Here is a 15,334-nt window from a genome sequence, read left to right as displayed (position 1 = left end):
GTGTTTCTCAACCTTTTCAGGCTGATCACCTTATCTGAAGTCCAAAAATTTTGCTACCATCTTATATTTGATATAACAGTAAGAGTGAAACATGTATCAATGAGAAAAATGATCAAGCCACATTGTGTGTTTGTATGTGTGTGTGTGTGTGTGTGTGTGCGTGCGTTTTCCAAAAAATTTACAGAATACTTGACTTTGAAGAGTAAGGGTGGGCAGGAGTAGGGGAGCAAGAGTTTCTTTCCTTTAAATTGTAATAATATTTTCAACATCTCGTGACCTCCTACTCCCCGAATGCCTTTTATCACTCCTGTGGGGGGTCAGGACCCACCAATTGAGAGAAACTGATCTGAGTCCTTTGTTATTAACACAGGTAATGGGTTTTTAATTGTAAATATGTGAATTTTATTTTGGTAGCATCCCTTCTAGGTGCTAACAAAGAAAATTGCTTAATCTTACTAGTTGATCTTTTAATGCGATTCGTATATTTCCTTTCCTCTTAAAAAGACTACTTTGAGGGTAGATATTTCCATTAAATTTAAGTTTTGATGTTAAAGTTTTAAGGATAGGTTTTTCAAAGGAAATCATGAAATATTTTTGGTGCCCAATTAATTATGTCCCTTGAAAGCATTGCATTGGAGTTTCAGCCCCATGACACCAATAGCATCTAGAACTTTGTACAATGCATCAAAATTACTGAGTGTTTTTATTTTGAGATTCTTGCATCTAGGAATTAATGATAATGCAAGTGAAAAATTGATTTCTTTTCTATATTTAGATACGTTTTCCTAGAATAATGTTATTTAGCACATTATACTTGAAGAAAGTGAAGTTGCATCTTCAAAGTGCTTTACAATCATCCTCTAATTAATCTGTATGAGTGAACTGTTTCATGCAGAAATTAGAAATAGGACCAAACCTAAACATGAAATTCATATACCATAATTTGTTGGTATCTGAAACCTGGATCCAAATTTTCTGGTTTGAGCCTATCTCTAAGTGACACTGGACCACATCATCAGGTTCTGTAAATCTGTGTAACTCCACTGCCTTCAATGGAACGCTGATGATTTACACCAGGGGGGGGGTATTTTGCACCAAAAAGTTCAAAATTCTGCTCCAAAAAATTCTAAATTCTGTAAAATTCTGCATATTTATTTGTCAAAATAATGCATCACTCCAGTTTCAATTGTTTTTGATAATTTATTTAAACTACAATACAGAAAAAAGTCACAACTACTATACAGCATTTCCTAAACACATGAAAGTTAAGTTACAAGCACCTGGTAACTAATACCCTTCATTCCAGTTATAATTCTGGATTTTCATTTAAATTACATTACAGAACACCAAACAGAAAAAATAAAGTATGTCATTTTAAATTTCTCAGACTTTCATACATGAAAGTCATACAGTTTTGCTAATCATTGTCCTGGACCTGGCTAGGTACTTTGAGAAGTGCTTGGTTCTGATTGTTCTGACATTTTATTGATTGCTTAGTAAATGTTTTATTTGCCCTCAAGGTCTTTTTTTTTAATGGGTAAGTAAAATAAATCCTGAGCTGTAATCTAATCCCATTGTGCCACTTTGGCACAGGAAGAAAGTAAGAAAGCACATACATCTTCCTAGCTGAGGATTCCCTTACTGTCATGTATAATAAGACTCATTTACATCACTCTGGCAATGTTGGGGTCTTAAAACTTTCACAGATTTTATGCTCTTGGGGGAATCGACTGAGAATAGGAACAGTTAACTAACAATAAGAACATTAACAATGTTACTACGTAGGCAGGCTGCTACATGTCTGCCTCAGAGAATGAGATCAATTAACCATCAACAGCAACTTTAACAATGTTACTACACAGTCGGGCTGCTACGTTTGTGCCTCAGAGAATGAGATCAATTAACTAACAGGCAGGCTGCTACATTTCTGCCTCTAGCATGCCTCGTGCATAATAAAAAAAACCCTACCCTTCCACGCCAGTGAGCTGCAGTAGCAAGCAAGAGGGACAGAGTCTCTCTCTCTCGCTCTCACTTGTTGGCAAGCACGTACACCCAGCCCCCCCCCACCCCCCCCGCTGACAGTGATCAACTACGCAGGCATGCACGCCCAAACCCCCTCCCCCATCTCTGAGGCTGCTCCAGGCACGCTGGAACAGTAGCGCACCCTCGGCTGCTGGGGCAGAGGCACATGTCCCCTGGCAGATTTATTTTTGTGTTTTTCTGCTGGGGGGGGCACAGAAAAATGTGGTCTATATGAATTTTTCACCCCCAAAGGGGCACAGAATTCTGTCAGGAGTACATCTAGTATGTGGATTGCTGCCTTTCTGCAAAGGAATGGAAGGATTGATTTACAGCATGGATTAATAATATGCTTATTTCCTAACTAGTATGGGAAAGTCTTATTGAATTTAACAGGATTACTTTAAAGGATATGTATAGAAATTTTATAGAGTTCTACAGAAATTATTCTAAAAAATGATAGAATTTAATATACATTGAAATAATTTCTATACTATTTTAAGTGTCCTATACTCTTCTGTATCAGAGATGTTCTCCTTTAAATTCCTCAGGATGATTTTTTAAAAAGCTGTAGAAAGGTTTTTATTTTCTGTTAAATTCTGCAGGACTTTTCCATAAGGGATAGGTATCACGTGGGACTGATACAATAGTCCCCAGGCCCTGTTTCCCCAGTGTGGTATGTATATATCTTAGGTATTTATATGGCCCCCATTACCACAGTTTCTGAGACCTAACAAACTGGAATGAATTTATCCTCACACCACCGCATTGACAGGGAAGGGCTATTATTCCCATTTTAAAGACTGGGAACTGAGATATAGAGAGACTCGGAGACTTGTCCAAAGTCACACAGAAAGTCTGTGACAGAGCAGAGAATTAAATTAGTCTCCTGAGTTGCACGCTTCCACCTTAACTACTGGACCATCCGTTAGCCAGCACTGAAGTCACATATCACTTAGTCGCCATGCCTTACCGTGATGAGTTCCAAAACATAGAATTTGCCCTATCAGAGAGGATTGATGGTCGGTCTAAGGCTGGTATCCCAGTGCCTGATGATTCCTAGGGTGACATGCTTTTCCTATACATAATTCACCTATTTTAAGCATTTCTGTAGGAGTCACTTTTATCTTACATCAGAGGAGTAGCCATGTTAGTCTGTATCCACAAAAACAACAAGGAGTCTGGTGGCACCTTAAAGACTAACAGATTTATTTGTCCATAAGCTTTCGTGGGTAAAAAACCCACTTTGCATCTGAAGAACCATTTCAGATTTGGGGACTGGGGATGCATCTGAAGAAGTGGGTTTTTACCCACGAAAGCTTATGTCCAAATAAATCTGTTAGTCTTTAAGGTGCCACTGGACTCCTTGTTGTTTTTATCTTACAAAACATCTCCAAAATGACAGGAGCACCTTGGCATCAATCACTGATATTTTACCACTAATTGGCTTTTCCAATTGATTTTTAAATGTTAATTTGGGTGTCTTGTGCTTGTGGCAGAATATTGGTGGTCAGCGGACAGACTGATGGCATGTTCGGCCTCCTGTGGTAACAAAGGAGTGCAGCAACCCCAGCTGAGGTGCTTACTGGACAGGACTGAGGTCAACGCATCCCACTGCATAGAGAAGCCCAAGCCAGTGCTACAGCCTGTTGCTTGTAACAGAAGAGACTGCCCTTCAAGGTTTGTCTTTGCGCTGTAGTATATCGTGTATGCTTTTATGAGGCATTTAATAATACTCTGCCTTGGACAACGTGTTATCTTTGCTTTTCTAATGTCTGTGCAGGAAACAATTGTATCTGAGAGTAAATTTACTGAAGCTTAATCCAGATAAATTAGAGGTCATGGTGGTGGATTGGGGAAAACATTCACTGTACATGGCAGAGATTATGTCTACTCCCTCTGTTAAAGTGGTTTATCATCTTTTTATTAGCAAAGTTCACAACCTAATGGTCTTTTGGAGCCTTCCCAGGACGGATCAGTACCCAAGAATGCTGTTCATTATAGGTGGCTGGCTAGGGGACTGAATTTTCCTCTTTGGCTCATTAGTTACATATCTTTGTCAACTCCAGACTAAAGATATGCTGTTTGGGGGCGTGATCATGCCCTTCTATTTGTTTGTACAGCACCCAGGAAAGAGAGTCTTGATCCTGATTGGAGCCTTTGGGTACTACCATAATATATATGTATTTTTGTCCCTCTGCCAATCAGTAGCAGATTTCAGGGCCCTGCAAGTCAGTTTCCCATTGGAGGGGAAATCAGTGATGTGTAGTCTGTTTATTTTCTTACTCTTGGTCTACACTGCAAAGTTATATAGGCATATCTATGTCAGGCAGGAGTGTGTAAAATCACCCCCGACTGACATGTTTATGTTGATGAACCCCAACCCCCCACCCACACTCACCTCCGGTGTAGATGCATCTATGTCGATGGAAGTGTGCTTCTGCCATGGTACCTAATGTCATTCAGAGAGGTGGTGTTCCTGCATCCTCCTGTCAAGTTGGCTATGCCAACATAACTATGCCAGGATAGTCCCCATAGTGTACACATAGCCTTAGCATGGCTGGTTTTGTATACTCTATATACACCAGCCCCTAAACAGAGGTGATCACAAACAGCATGCAAGCAAACCCATGTTTCAGAAATTCAGCCCCAGCACCAATGCTCAGTTCCCAAGAAGCCACTCTGCCCCACGAATTGACTTTAGATAGAGAGATAAAGGGAAGAGAGTAAATTCTCCAGCTGCCTACAACAGCTCCCACAAATGAAACTGCATCCCAAAACTAACAATATACCATTTATTCAATGACTGTACGTTGCTTGCGTAACCACACCAACTAGTGACTCCCCTGAGAACTGTATCAGTATTAATATTATGTTATGTGATGGGACATTTGTAACAAATCAAAAATTAACAAATCAAAATTAGAGATAGGCCCAAACTACAAATTTCAGGTTAAAATCCAGAGTGACTCCAGTAACTTCACCAGCATGACTCTGGTTTTGCATTCATATATTTGAGATCAGAATCTGGCCACCATTTCTGACAACAGCGGAGGAGCTGAGAATCAGAAAGTATCCTGATGAGCAGAGAGCAGCCAGCTTTCCAGCCATTTGCTTTGGCTGTGGCTTGGGGAGGCGGCGTGGCTCCCATTTCATTACCTTTCTATAATGTGTTCCTGCACCTCTATTTAGGCAAATGTTTTCTGGATTGCCAGCTGAGTCATAAGGAGCAGCTGAAACCACGAGAGACTTGATGAAATATGAAACTCACTCATTAATATCAGCAGTTTGACTTGCTGATGGGAATATTTCCACAGGAATGATTTATGTCCTTTTATCCCCTTCCTGAGCTATAATGCAGCCCACGCTTCTCTTCCCGGCTCCCGAGAAAGCTGCTGAACTGTATGTTTGGAAATAAAAGTTGATTGAAATGCAGAGCTGAGCTTTACAAAAGGCAGAGAAGCTGCAGAATCAACCTTGCCAAACTCTATGATACGTGGAGACGTATTTTTTGTCCTTGCCAAGAACTCTATTTATTTTATTGTTTCTGTAACAGTGGGAATCAGTCAGCAGAGCATTAATGAAAATATAATGGATGCCTTTACTTGAATATCAGAGCACCAAAGGACTGGAAGCACCTACTGCCTGTTTTGTAAAGTAATCATAAATATGGTGCTGCTGGTTGGGGAGATGCTGGGCTTTCCCCCCGCCACCCAGAACACATAAATCCTGCAAAGTAGCCTGAAGCCTAGTTCAGCAGAGCTCCTGACTTGACCAGAAATCTCCCCCTGGAACTAATAATCACTTCCCTCCCTCCTTTCCCCCAAACTCTCTTCAAAAACCATCTGGGTAAATATCGCACCACTGCACTGGGAAACAACTCTCTTTGCCTCCTTGTGCCAACTGCTTGGCACATGGGCCCAGCTCTTGCAGTGTTCAGCATCACCCTTATCCGCAATGTGCATGCCTGAACATGGCCCGTGATTCATGATTACCAAGGGACTCGCTTCTTTCACACATTCCACAAAGTAGTTTTAACAGCCAGTAATAAGCTGCAGACTAGCTGAGCGGGAGGGCCTGCTATTTCACATTATCCAGGGATTGGAGGAAGGTTGCTGATCTCTGAACAACCAGCTAAATCTGTTACCCAGTTAGTAGTAGGCGGTAGACCAGTATAATAATATTATTAATAATATCATATATATTTATTTATTTATTAAATGTTAGTTTGTTAATTTGTTTTAGTGTTTTTAAAAAGTCAATACATATAGGGCCAGATCCTCTATTTCATCCATGCAGCTCAGGGAAAATGGTACAACGCCCTTTGTGCTTCCCCAATCCCTGCCTGGCTGTGCACCAGCCCATTCCCTTGCAGTAAGAGCAGCCTAGAAGCTGCTGTAAGTTATCCAGGGAACCAGTGGCCCCAACAAGCCACTAGAGCGACCAGGGGTCAGCAGGGCTGGAGATGTACAAGTCATGCATCTATGTCAGCAGCAAATTGAGAGTGGGAGCTGCTGTGTGGTCTTTACATAACCGAAGAATCCCCTTATTTGGCTGATCCTCCCATGGCTTGTAATACTGGCCTTAGGTCCAGAATCTGCCAACATGATGCTGCAAAGTGACCATATTGCACCCCAGGGTTAGAAGTATTTACATGGGTTTTGCAAACAGAGCCAAAAAAATATAGAATAGCTTCTATTCTGGGCCCAACCCCCTTGACAGAGGCACTAAAATGTAACATTAGTCCCTAGCCCGTGATCCTGTCAGGTGCTGAATTTCCTCAGCTCCCATTGACCTCAGTGGATGGTGAGGCTGCTCAGCATCCCCCAAGATTGAGCCCAAAGTGATCAAATGGCTGGCTTTCCGCAAGGGCCTCTGTGATTTCAGAGGATCTGTGTTATGAGATCCCTGTGACACTGTCATTTCTGCCTCTGGCAATTCTGTACTGCTCCTTGACCCCTTTGCATTTCTCCCATCAGGTGGATGGTGACATCCTGGTCCCTTTGTACACGGAGCTGCGGTGGAGGGGTCCAGACCCGGCGTGTGACATGTCAGAGGTTGACCGCTATGGGCAGTTCTGTCCCCATGTCAAATGAGGCATGTGCCCAGGTTGCCAAACGCCCAGTGGATACCCAGATCTGTAACAGGCAGCTGTGCATGGAGTGGGTGGCTTCCTCTTGGGGTCAGGTAAGAGCCACACAGACACACAAATCTTCTTTGTACAGTTCGGTGCCAAGAGGTGCCTGAAGACGAGAGCAATGATTTTGCATCTGTGATTAATGCATCGTATGAGCTTTTAAGAGGCAACTCATGTCTTTTGTTTAACGCATTGGATGATTGGGATAACCAAGCTTCACACATTTCATGAAAGAGATAGCAGCCTAAAAGACAGGGCTAGATTGTGCCAGATTGGTACTGCCTAGAGCATGGAGGCACATTGTCCCAGGGGGAGCTCGTGGAGGGATTACATCTCCGGCAGGCATAACTGCTCCCCAGTGCTCAATGGGGCAGTAAGCATCCTTTGGGATGGTGCGGCCTGTTTTCCCTATCCCCTGCAGTGTGTGCTGAGCTTGCTCTGTAAGGTGGATGTGGTCCTGCCTCTTCCTCTCCCCTATTTCCTTTGGGGAGATCTGCAATCTGGAGGGAAGAGTCCCAGCCCTCCTCCAAGTACAAAGACTGTGGTTGTGACCAATCTTTGCTTGGGGCAAGCAAGGAGCAGAGGAAAGTTCCTTGCATCTTCTCCCATCCCCAAACCTGTGTACACCCTAGAAGAGCTAGTCACAATCTGGCCCTTCACTCCTCTCCACTGGACTGTCTTCACAGAAGAAGAGGCTTCTTCTTGCAGCCTCTTGTTATGTATTTATTTATTTGTAGTGATGGACACAACCCTGGAGAGCAAAGTCCTCCCTCTTCTCCCAGAGCAGCATGGACATTGGCAGCTCAACCTTCCCCATCCTGTTCTGCCAATGTGCCTCAGTAATGACCTGGAGAAATTGGTCAGTTTCCATGGCCTAGTCAATCCTTGCTATCTCTGCTGACACCTATATATCTGGACACAGTGAAACACATTTCCAGACCCTGATTGTCTCTGTTAGGCAACATTTATATCTGGTCCTGTTCTGGGCTGTCGTGTGTTTTTTAACAAACCCCCAGTTTTACAAAAGTTTTGAATATCCCCTAACACCTCATAAAATCAGGATTTACTTGAACCACTATGTAAGGGAAACTGAAATGATGATACAAGACATTGGGTTCAAAGCATTTTAAGAATCCCACACAAGTCAGTCTGAAACACCGTCCTTACTGCTTCATGTTGTGCTCAGATACTAAAAAGATGTTCTGTAAATAGTGAATGATTCATAGTATTATGAGTGAAATCCTCCTCTTGGGGAGATCCATGGGAGATCCCCTTATTGTCCGTGGATCTGTGTGGGCCAGCAGATCTCCAGAAAGGATTGTAGCATATATATGCTGTGAATGTAATCCATGCCCAGTCAGTGTGGTATTCTGTCTCTCTCCCTCCCAGCTGTAGCTGGGCCACATGTACAGGCTGATGAGAATTTTAGCTTAGGTAGAAGAGGCTTATATATTTAGATGCAAACGTCTGAGGGTCAGTCCATGCTGATGAAGACTCATCCAGGGGCAGAGTGGAATAAGTGAAGGCCAGAGTTTAATCCACAGGCTAGTTTTACTTGATGTTATGAGTTAAAGTCAGATATTAATGTTGTTATTTTAACATCACTTTTGGCTTAATAAAGGTTTTCAATGGAAGAACAGTTCATCTATAACAAATCTGAAGAGGTCATACTTTTAAATCAATATCCTTAAACAGTACTAGTCAGGCAACAATAAGGAAATTAAGTTTAGGGGAGCACGCTAAAAGCCTAATAAAAACATTATGCAGAGTCAGCTTTGTGCATGCAGAGATTGGCTTCATTCTCAATATACACTGAGTTACCGTGAAATATTTTGCAGCTTTTCATGATTACTGCCTGGTAAGTCAATGTGGAAACAATGGTAAATAAATCACATTATCTCATTTTGTTAGATTTCATAGTGATATGATAGTAGATCTTAGCCACATAAATTCTGTAATTTCTGATATGACCATATATAGTCTCATATATATATATATATATATATATATATATATATATATATATAGTACACCTCGACCCCGATAGAATGTGACCCGATATAACACGAATTCGGATATAACGCAGTAAAGCAGCGGGGAGCCCCAGGCCCTTTAAAGCGCCACCCGAGCCCCGCTGCTTTACTGCATTATATCCGAATTCATGTGGTGCCCCAGGCCCTTTAAATCCCCTCCCGAGCCCCGCTGCCGGAGCTCCGCCAGTGATTTAAAGGGCCCAGGGCTCCCCACAGCGGCTGGAGCACCAGGCCCTTTAAATCACCCCCGGGGAAGCCGGACCGAACCCGATATAACACAGTCTCACCTATAAGACGGTGAGATTTTTTGTCTCCCGAGGACCGTGTTATATCGGGGTAGAGGTGTATATACTAAATACAGCCTTGTAGACAAAAGCTACTCATTACACAGCATACAACATTGACTGTTTTATTCCATCAAGGTCAGAAATGTTCATGGGACAAACGATATTGCAGAGCACCCAGCGCCATCATCAAAATGAGATTTGTTACTGCTAGCTAACTGAAAATAACTTCATTAAATCCTATGTCTGTGTATTTTGGAGAAAGTTCACTCAGAACATAGAGTTATGCTGCGTTTATGAGTAAAGAGCTGAACATTCTTTCAAAACAGAGAAGCAAATTGCTCAATTTGTACTTTCTTTGAAATTTCAGGTAAGGATTGTGTAATACTAGCTGTTGGCCAGTTAACTCACATGGGTGGTTGTAACCCGTGGTGGTTTATATCATTCCCCATGATGTCATACCTAGTCTCAATCATCAAAGACGCATGAATTCATCTGTTATACCTGACCTTTGTACTTTATAATATAATATTTCTCCTACCTGAAAAAAGCATTTCTCAAGCTCCATGTAAACCTATACAACTCTGTTCCAAGCCATGTCTACAAGACAATTACATTAATTACAATTAGGAACAGACCACTGGCTGTGGATCAGTGACATTTCTCCATTGTTTCATAGGTTTCACCCTGGGGGACGTCAGGTTCATATTGGTCAGGTTTAGTGATTAGCTTTCCCAGACTAAAGTGAAAATAAATAGATGACCTAGACCCCGCCAAAATGAGTTATTTTCTTGTACCTCCCATCTTCTTTCATTTAGTTTTAAGTGGATTACTGTGGCTATTTAACCTCCACAGCCTGTGTTTTCTTATACTGCAACAAAGCATCAAGACGTATCCCCTAAAAAATAAATATATGGAGATATACCTATCTCATAGAACTGGAAGGGACCCTGAAAGGTCATTGAGTCCAGCCCCCTGCCTTTACTAGCAGGACCAAGTACTGATTTTGCCCCAGATCCCTAGGTGGCCCCCTCAAGGATTGAACTCACACCCCTGAGTTTAGCAGGCCAATGCTCAAACCCCTGAGCTATCCCCCCTAAGACTCCCATTTACTCAGGCTTGTTTATGATGAAGATTGCCAGCATGTACAGCTATAGCAGTCCTGCCCTAAGTACACAAATTAATGATACCTACATGCACCTGAGCCAGCACCCCCTGTGGAAAGCCTTGCATTGACTTGCGTCTCTCTTTTTCAGTCTGCAGGGAAGTGCTATCCTTATTGCGCCTGCACCAAAGCATTAGGCTGCCTAACAATACAGTATTACTCTGTAGACCACTTAGGTCTTTGGTGGACATTCAAGATGAATTTGAGCATATTCGATCCCACTTTCTCCACCTAATTGGTTCTCTGACTCCAGCCAAGCTGGTGATTACTCCCTCTCCTCCTTCTGAGGCCCTGTCTACTTATCTACTTAACACCCTTCCTTGCAATCAATTCATCTGTCTCCCCACTCCAGCTCACCCTAGTTGTTGTTATCCCAACCAAGCTTCCTCTTTTCTGCTGGACCCTGGTACAGGTGTTGGTTGAGAACTAGTACCAGATGTGAGGAGGGCATGCCAGGGCGGAAGAGGGTTCCTGGCAGTAGGGAGGTGGCACAGGTCAGTGTCAGGTAGGAATCCCAACCTGCTCCACCTTTGCACTGATGGAAACTCCTTGATCTCTACATTCATGTCCCTTCTCGTCCATCTCCAAATCAGCAGTCCCCCCCTGCCAAAAACAGTTTCCAGATATTGGCTGCCTGGAAACCAAGCAGTTTCATAAGGTTGATGAAAGATGGTGCCATAGTCACATGCTTCATGCCTTTAGCTTTCTGTGATTTAAGCTGGGAAGAGTGGAAACAAATTAAACCACAAGAGGCTGACTGACAGGTTTGAATTAGTTAGGACATCTTTGTGTTAAAGAAAAAAACATTGCTGGCCTGATTCAGTCTTGCTATGAACGATTTGGCTATAAATTGTGATAGTACAAGCTGTAAAATACACAGTAAAGGGACTGCAGCAAGATTTCCTGTATGGATCACAAGCTCTGGGCTAATAAGATGAGAGCTTTTTATTTGTCCAAGCAGATGGATTTAAGATTGAAATAGGCAAAGGGGGAGGGGAATTAATCTATAGAGCAGATACAGAAATGAGTTTTAATGCTGCCTTGGGGAGGCTGCGTGGGATACACGAAGACTGTGCACTTGGACTTAAAAACCTACTGATCTCTATGAAGTGATTGAGAGCATCTGCATCTCAGCAACATACATCTCTTCTCGTCAGCTCCCAAGAAGGGCTTCATAAAAGCAGGGCATGTTCTCACTTTATGCCACTGAGTGTCCTTTTTCTCCTTTCGCAGTGTAATGGGCCGTGCATTGGACCACGACTAGCTGTACAGCACAGACAGATTTTCTGCCAGACCAGGGATGGGAATTCTGTGTCTTCTGACCAGTGCGGTGCCCTGCCAAGGTATTACAGAATCCCTCGTCATCAGAACCATGCTTCTGTACAGAGACCTATGAATTAGGCCAGAGATTTTACTGCCTTTGTAGTTTTTTGGATTTGAGGGCCTGATTCTCCTTTCACTTCTCAGGACTAACTCTGTTGCAGTCAATGGAGTTATGCTGGTACAAGTTACAGGAGAATCAGGCTCCATGTGTGTTTGAGACCATTTTTACAGAGAAACCCCAATTCTCCCTTCAAGTTTTTTGCTAGTGGATGAGCATTCACATTGCCAAAGCCATCCCAACTAGCACTGCTTGGCAGCATCTCAATATTTCTCCTGTGCAATAACTAAATGAGCACCAAGTGCTCTTGAATATTAGCTTATAGCGTGTACAGAAGGAAAAGGATGGATTCTGAACATAGGTTTTTGTTTGTGCCATTTGTAAAACCATAACAACAATATCTGAAACCCAGGTTTGTTGCATTTATAGTAATGAAGCTCTAGTGGCTTACATCAGCCACTTCTTGGTTCATTACAACTCCTCAGTAGATCTGTAGGCAGTATCGGGTTGTTAACTACTTTATGGACAGAAGGAGTGCTAATGTTGTTTGAGACAGATCCTCAACTGGTGTAAATGGATACATAGCTCCATAGACTTCATTGGAGCTATGCCAATTGACAACAGCTGAGGATCTGGCCTTTTGAGTCCTGTTCTTTAATTGCCAGTTGAAGTCAATGGGCCAGAGCCTCAACCTAGTCCATTAAGACAATGGATCCACGCTAGTTTACAACCACTGTGGATCAGGTCCAGTAAGTGTTCAGGATCAGAGCTATAGGGCCCATAGTATCCCCAGTGTTTGAGGAATACCCAGTGTGACTAAGCCTCTTATTTCCTGCCTGGTATTATAATAATATCTCTGTCCTTTTTATTAACAGGCCTTTGAGCACACAGAACTGCTGGACAGACATCTGTGGTGTGCACTGGAGGGTCAGTCTGTGGACTCTGTGTACAGCTACGTGTGGGAACTATGGCTTCCAGTCCAGGCGAGTGGAATGCGTGCATGTCCGCACCAACAAACCCGTGCCGGAGCACTACTGTTCCTGGAGGCCAAGACCTGCCAACTGGCAACGCTGCAACATCACCCCCTGCGAAAACAGTACGTTCCTGTGGGAGAAAGGAGCCATCTGTGAATCTTCACCACAGGGCTGGGTCCCCAGAGCGCGGTGTTGGGCCCCACTGCTGGGCTTCTTGGGAAAACATTTGTCTGAAAAATGGCAAATTGCAGCCTGCAAAATCAAGTGTTCCTATTGGAATGGCTTCAGTGTTGTTTGTTGTTGTTGTTTTCTAAGAGTTGGGATCTCATCTCCCTGCTAATAGGGCTAAAAGTAATAGGTGTTGTCCTAAGTTTCCATTATTGGTATGGAGAGAAATAATAAGTCATAAACAGGTAGTTGGCTGATGTTAACATCAAGCAAACCTGAAGCGGCTGAGTTGGTTAGTGCTGGGAATTCCTGAAGTGGCTTTCAGGTGACTAGCATTTAATTGGGGCTGCCAAAAAACGCACACATTATAAATATTGCAAAAAGAATAAATGATCTGGAACAGATGTGCCTCTTTGGAAACCAAGCCCAGTGTTATGTCAGTGTTCACCAAGCAGCGTGAGTGTAAATCACAACCTCTTTGCCAGTCACGGTTCCCAAATACTCTGAAGCATTGCGTTTAAAGGCCAAAACCTGGAGTCTAGTGTGCAGCCAGCAATTCTGAGGCTGAGCACTGGGGATCTCCACAGAGGCTGGGCATTCTGGAGCAGCAGCAGAACCACTTTGCAGCACTAGACTACAGAAGGGCTTGCTACAGGCCTTCTCCCCCCTCTAGAGGCAAATACAGGTGTTCGGTAAAACCAGACCAAACACAGTGAGCATGGCTTGGCTTGCTGAGGGAGGACAGGACTGTCAGAGGTGGAGTTTAAAGGAGGTGTGTGAGACCCTCTCCCTCACTCTGGCCCCTTTCTGCCAGATAAAAGGGCATAAAAGGACCCTAAAAGCCACAGCTCCAGCCAGGGGAGAATTCCTTTGGCATCAGCACTACAGCAGACAACAATAAAGCTGCCCTCCGAGGATCCCCTCACAAGCTGGCATGGGGAAGGGTGTGTTGGGGCCACGACACACAGCCTTGTGGAGATTCCAGGCACTGCTGCAGCCCATAAGGCAACACCAAGAGGCTGCTGTAAATGAGACAGGTCCCTAGGGCTGTCTAAGTTACATTGGGAGGGTCTCTGGGCCTTGAAATAGAGCAAAGGTTGCTTAACCCCCTCCCCAGGCTGCAAGTTCAGTGCTCCACCTGTTAGAAACACAGCACAGAATCTCACCTGATGACTTCAGAACTAGCCAGTACAGAGCTTCCAAGCTCCAGATCAACCAGTGTGGACCTCCCAAGCCAATAAAGTACATAAAGGTGCCATGGAGCGACTCTCTTAAAAAAGCAGCTCCTTATTTTATTTATATCTTTAATACCAACTTGACAATAGGGATATCTCCTGTGGGTACCCAAGAGCAAAACTCCCACGAGTGCAATGACAACCCCAAGATGCAGGTATCCCACTAACCTGTCAACAGTACTACTACTAACCCAGGACTCCCCTCTCTGATTGTGTGGTCTAAAAGCAACCGCTGGATGTTAAATTCTTCAAGCCCATGTCTGTGTAGATTCTTGAGGCGCATGTGCACCTCCGGGGAAGGTCCACATGGACAAGAAATCTTGAAGAACCACAGTTACTGGGAGGTAAGTCACTGTTCTTTCATTGCATCTCCTTTTTGTTCCCCCTTTGCCAGTGGAGTGCAGAGACACCACCAGGTACTGTGAGAAGGTGAAGCAGCTCAAACTCTGCCAGCTCACCCAGTTCAAATCTCGCTGCTGTGGGACTTGTGGAAAAGCATGAAGATGAGAGCAATTGAGATAGGGAATCAGAGGCATCAGCCTTTGCTTCACTACAGGAAGGACTGTTACAAAACAAATGGGACAGAATTCAGTTTTCTTCATTTTATTTATTTATTTTTATTTTTTATTTTTTAACTTTACTGAATCGTTGTTGTAAAGGACTTGGCAAGTTTTCCCTTCAGTGAGGCTGGGAGATGGAATGCAGCAAAGCACAGTCGTGGTGGGAGACCAAAAAGAAAGAGAAGACAAGCGACATGTCGGGCCTGAGTGGAACAGAGCTGCCTAGGAATCCTTGTACAGGCCTTGTGATACACATCAACCAGCAGATGGGGGAAAACACCAAAGCAAAAACTCCCATTAGCAGCAGATCAGACCATGGATCAAACAGCTTGACAGATCATGGACTACTGAAAAAAGGGATTGAACTAAACATTCAGC

General features: G+C 43.4%; 1 protein-coding gene across 2 annotated transcripts in view; it reads left to right on the top strand.

Annotated features, from left to right (window-relative positions):
- The window catches only part of ADAMTSL1 (ADAMTS like 1), a 688,426-nt gene extending 673,529 nt beyond the window's left edge, over nt 1-14,897 (top strand). For both annotated transcript variants that reach the window (XM_065406494.1, XM_065406493.1), the window contains 5 exons: nt 3,519-3,699; nt 6,999-7,206; nt 11,872-11,981; nt 12,895-13,115; nt 14,791-14,897. In XM_065406494.1, the coding sequence (XP_065262566.1) occupies nt 3,519-3,699; nt 6,999-7,206; nt 11,872-11,981; nt 12,895-13,115; nt 14,791-14,897 (827 nt within the window). The remainder of the gene's footprint in view (nt 1-3,518; nt 3,700-6,998; nt 7,207-11,871; nt 11,982-12,894; nt 13,116-14,790) is intronic.
- The last annotated feature ends 437 nt before the right edge of the window (nt 14,898-15,334 follow it).

Source organism: Emys orbicularis, chromosome 6, assembly GCF_028017835.1.
Source record: "Emys orbicularis isolate rEmyOrb1 chromosome 6, rEmyOrb1.hap1, whole genome shotgun sequence".
In the NCBI taxonomy this organism is placed as follows: Eukaryota; Metazoa; Chordata; order Testudines; family Emydidae; genus Emys; species Emys orbicularis.
This window is presented reverse-complemented; position numbering and strand designations above follow the sequence as displayed.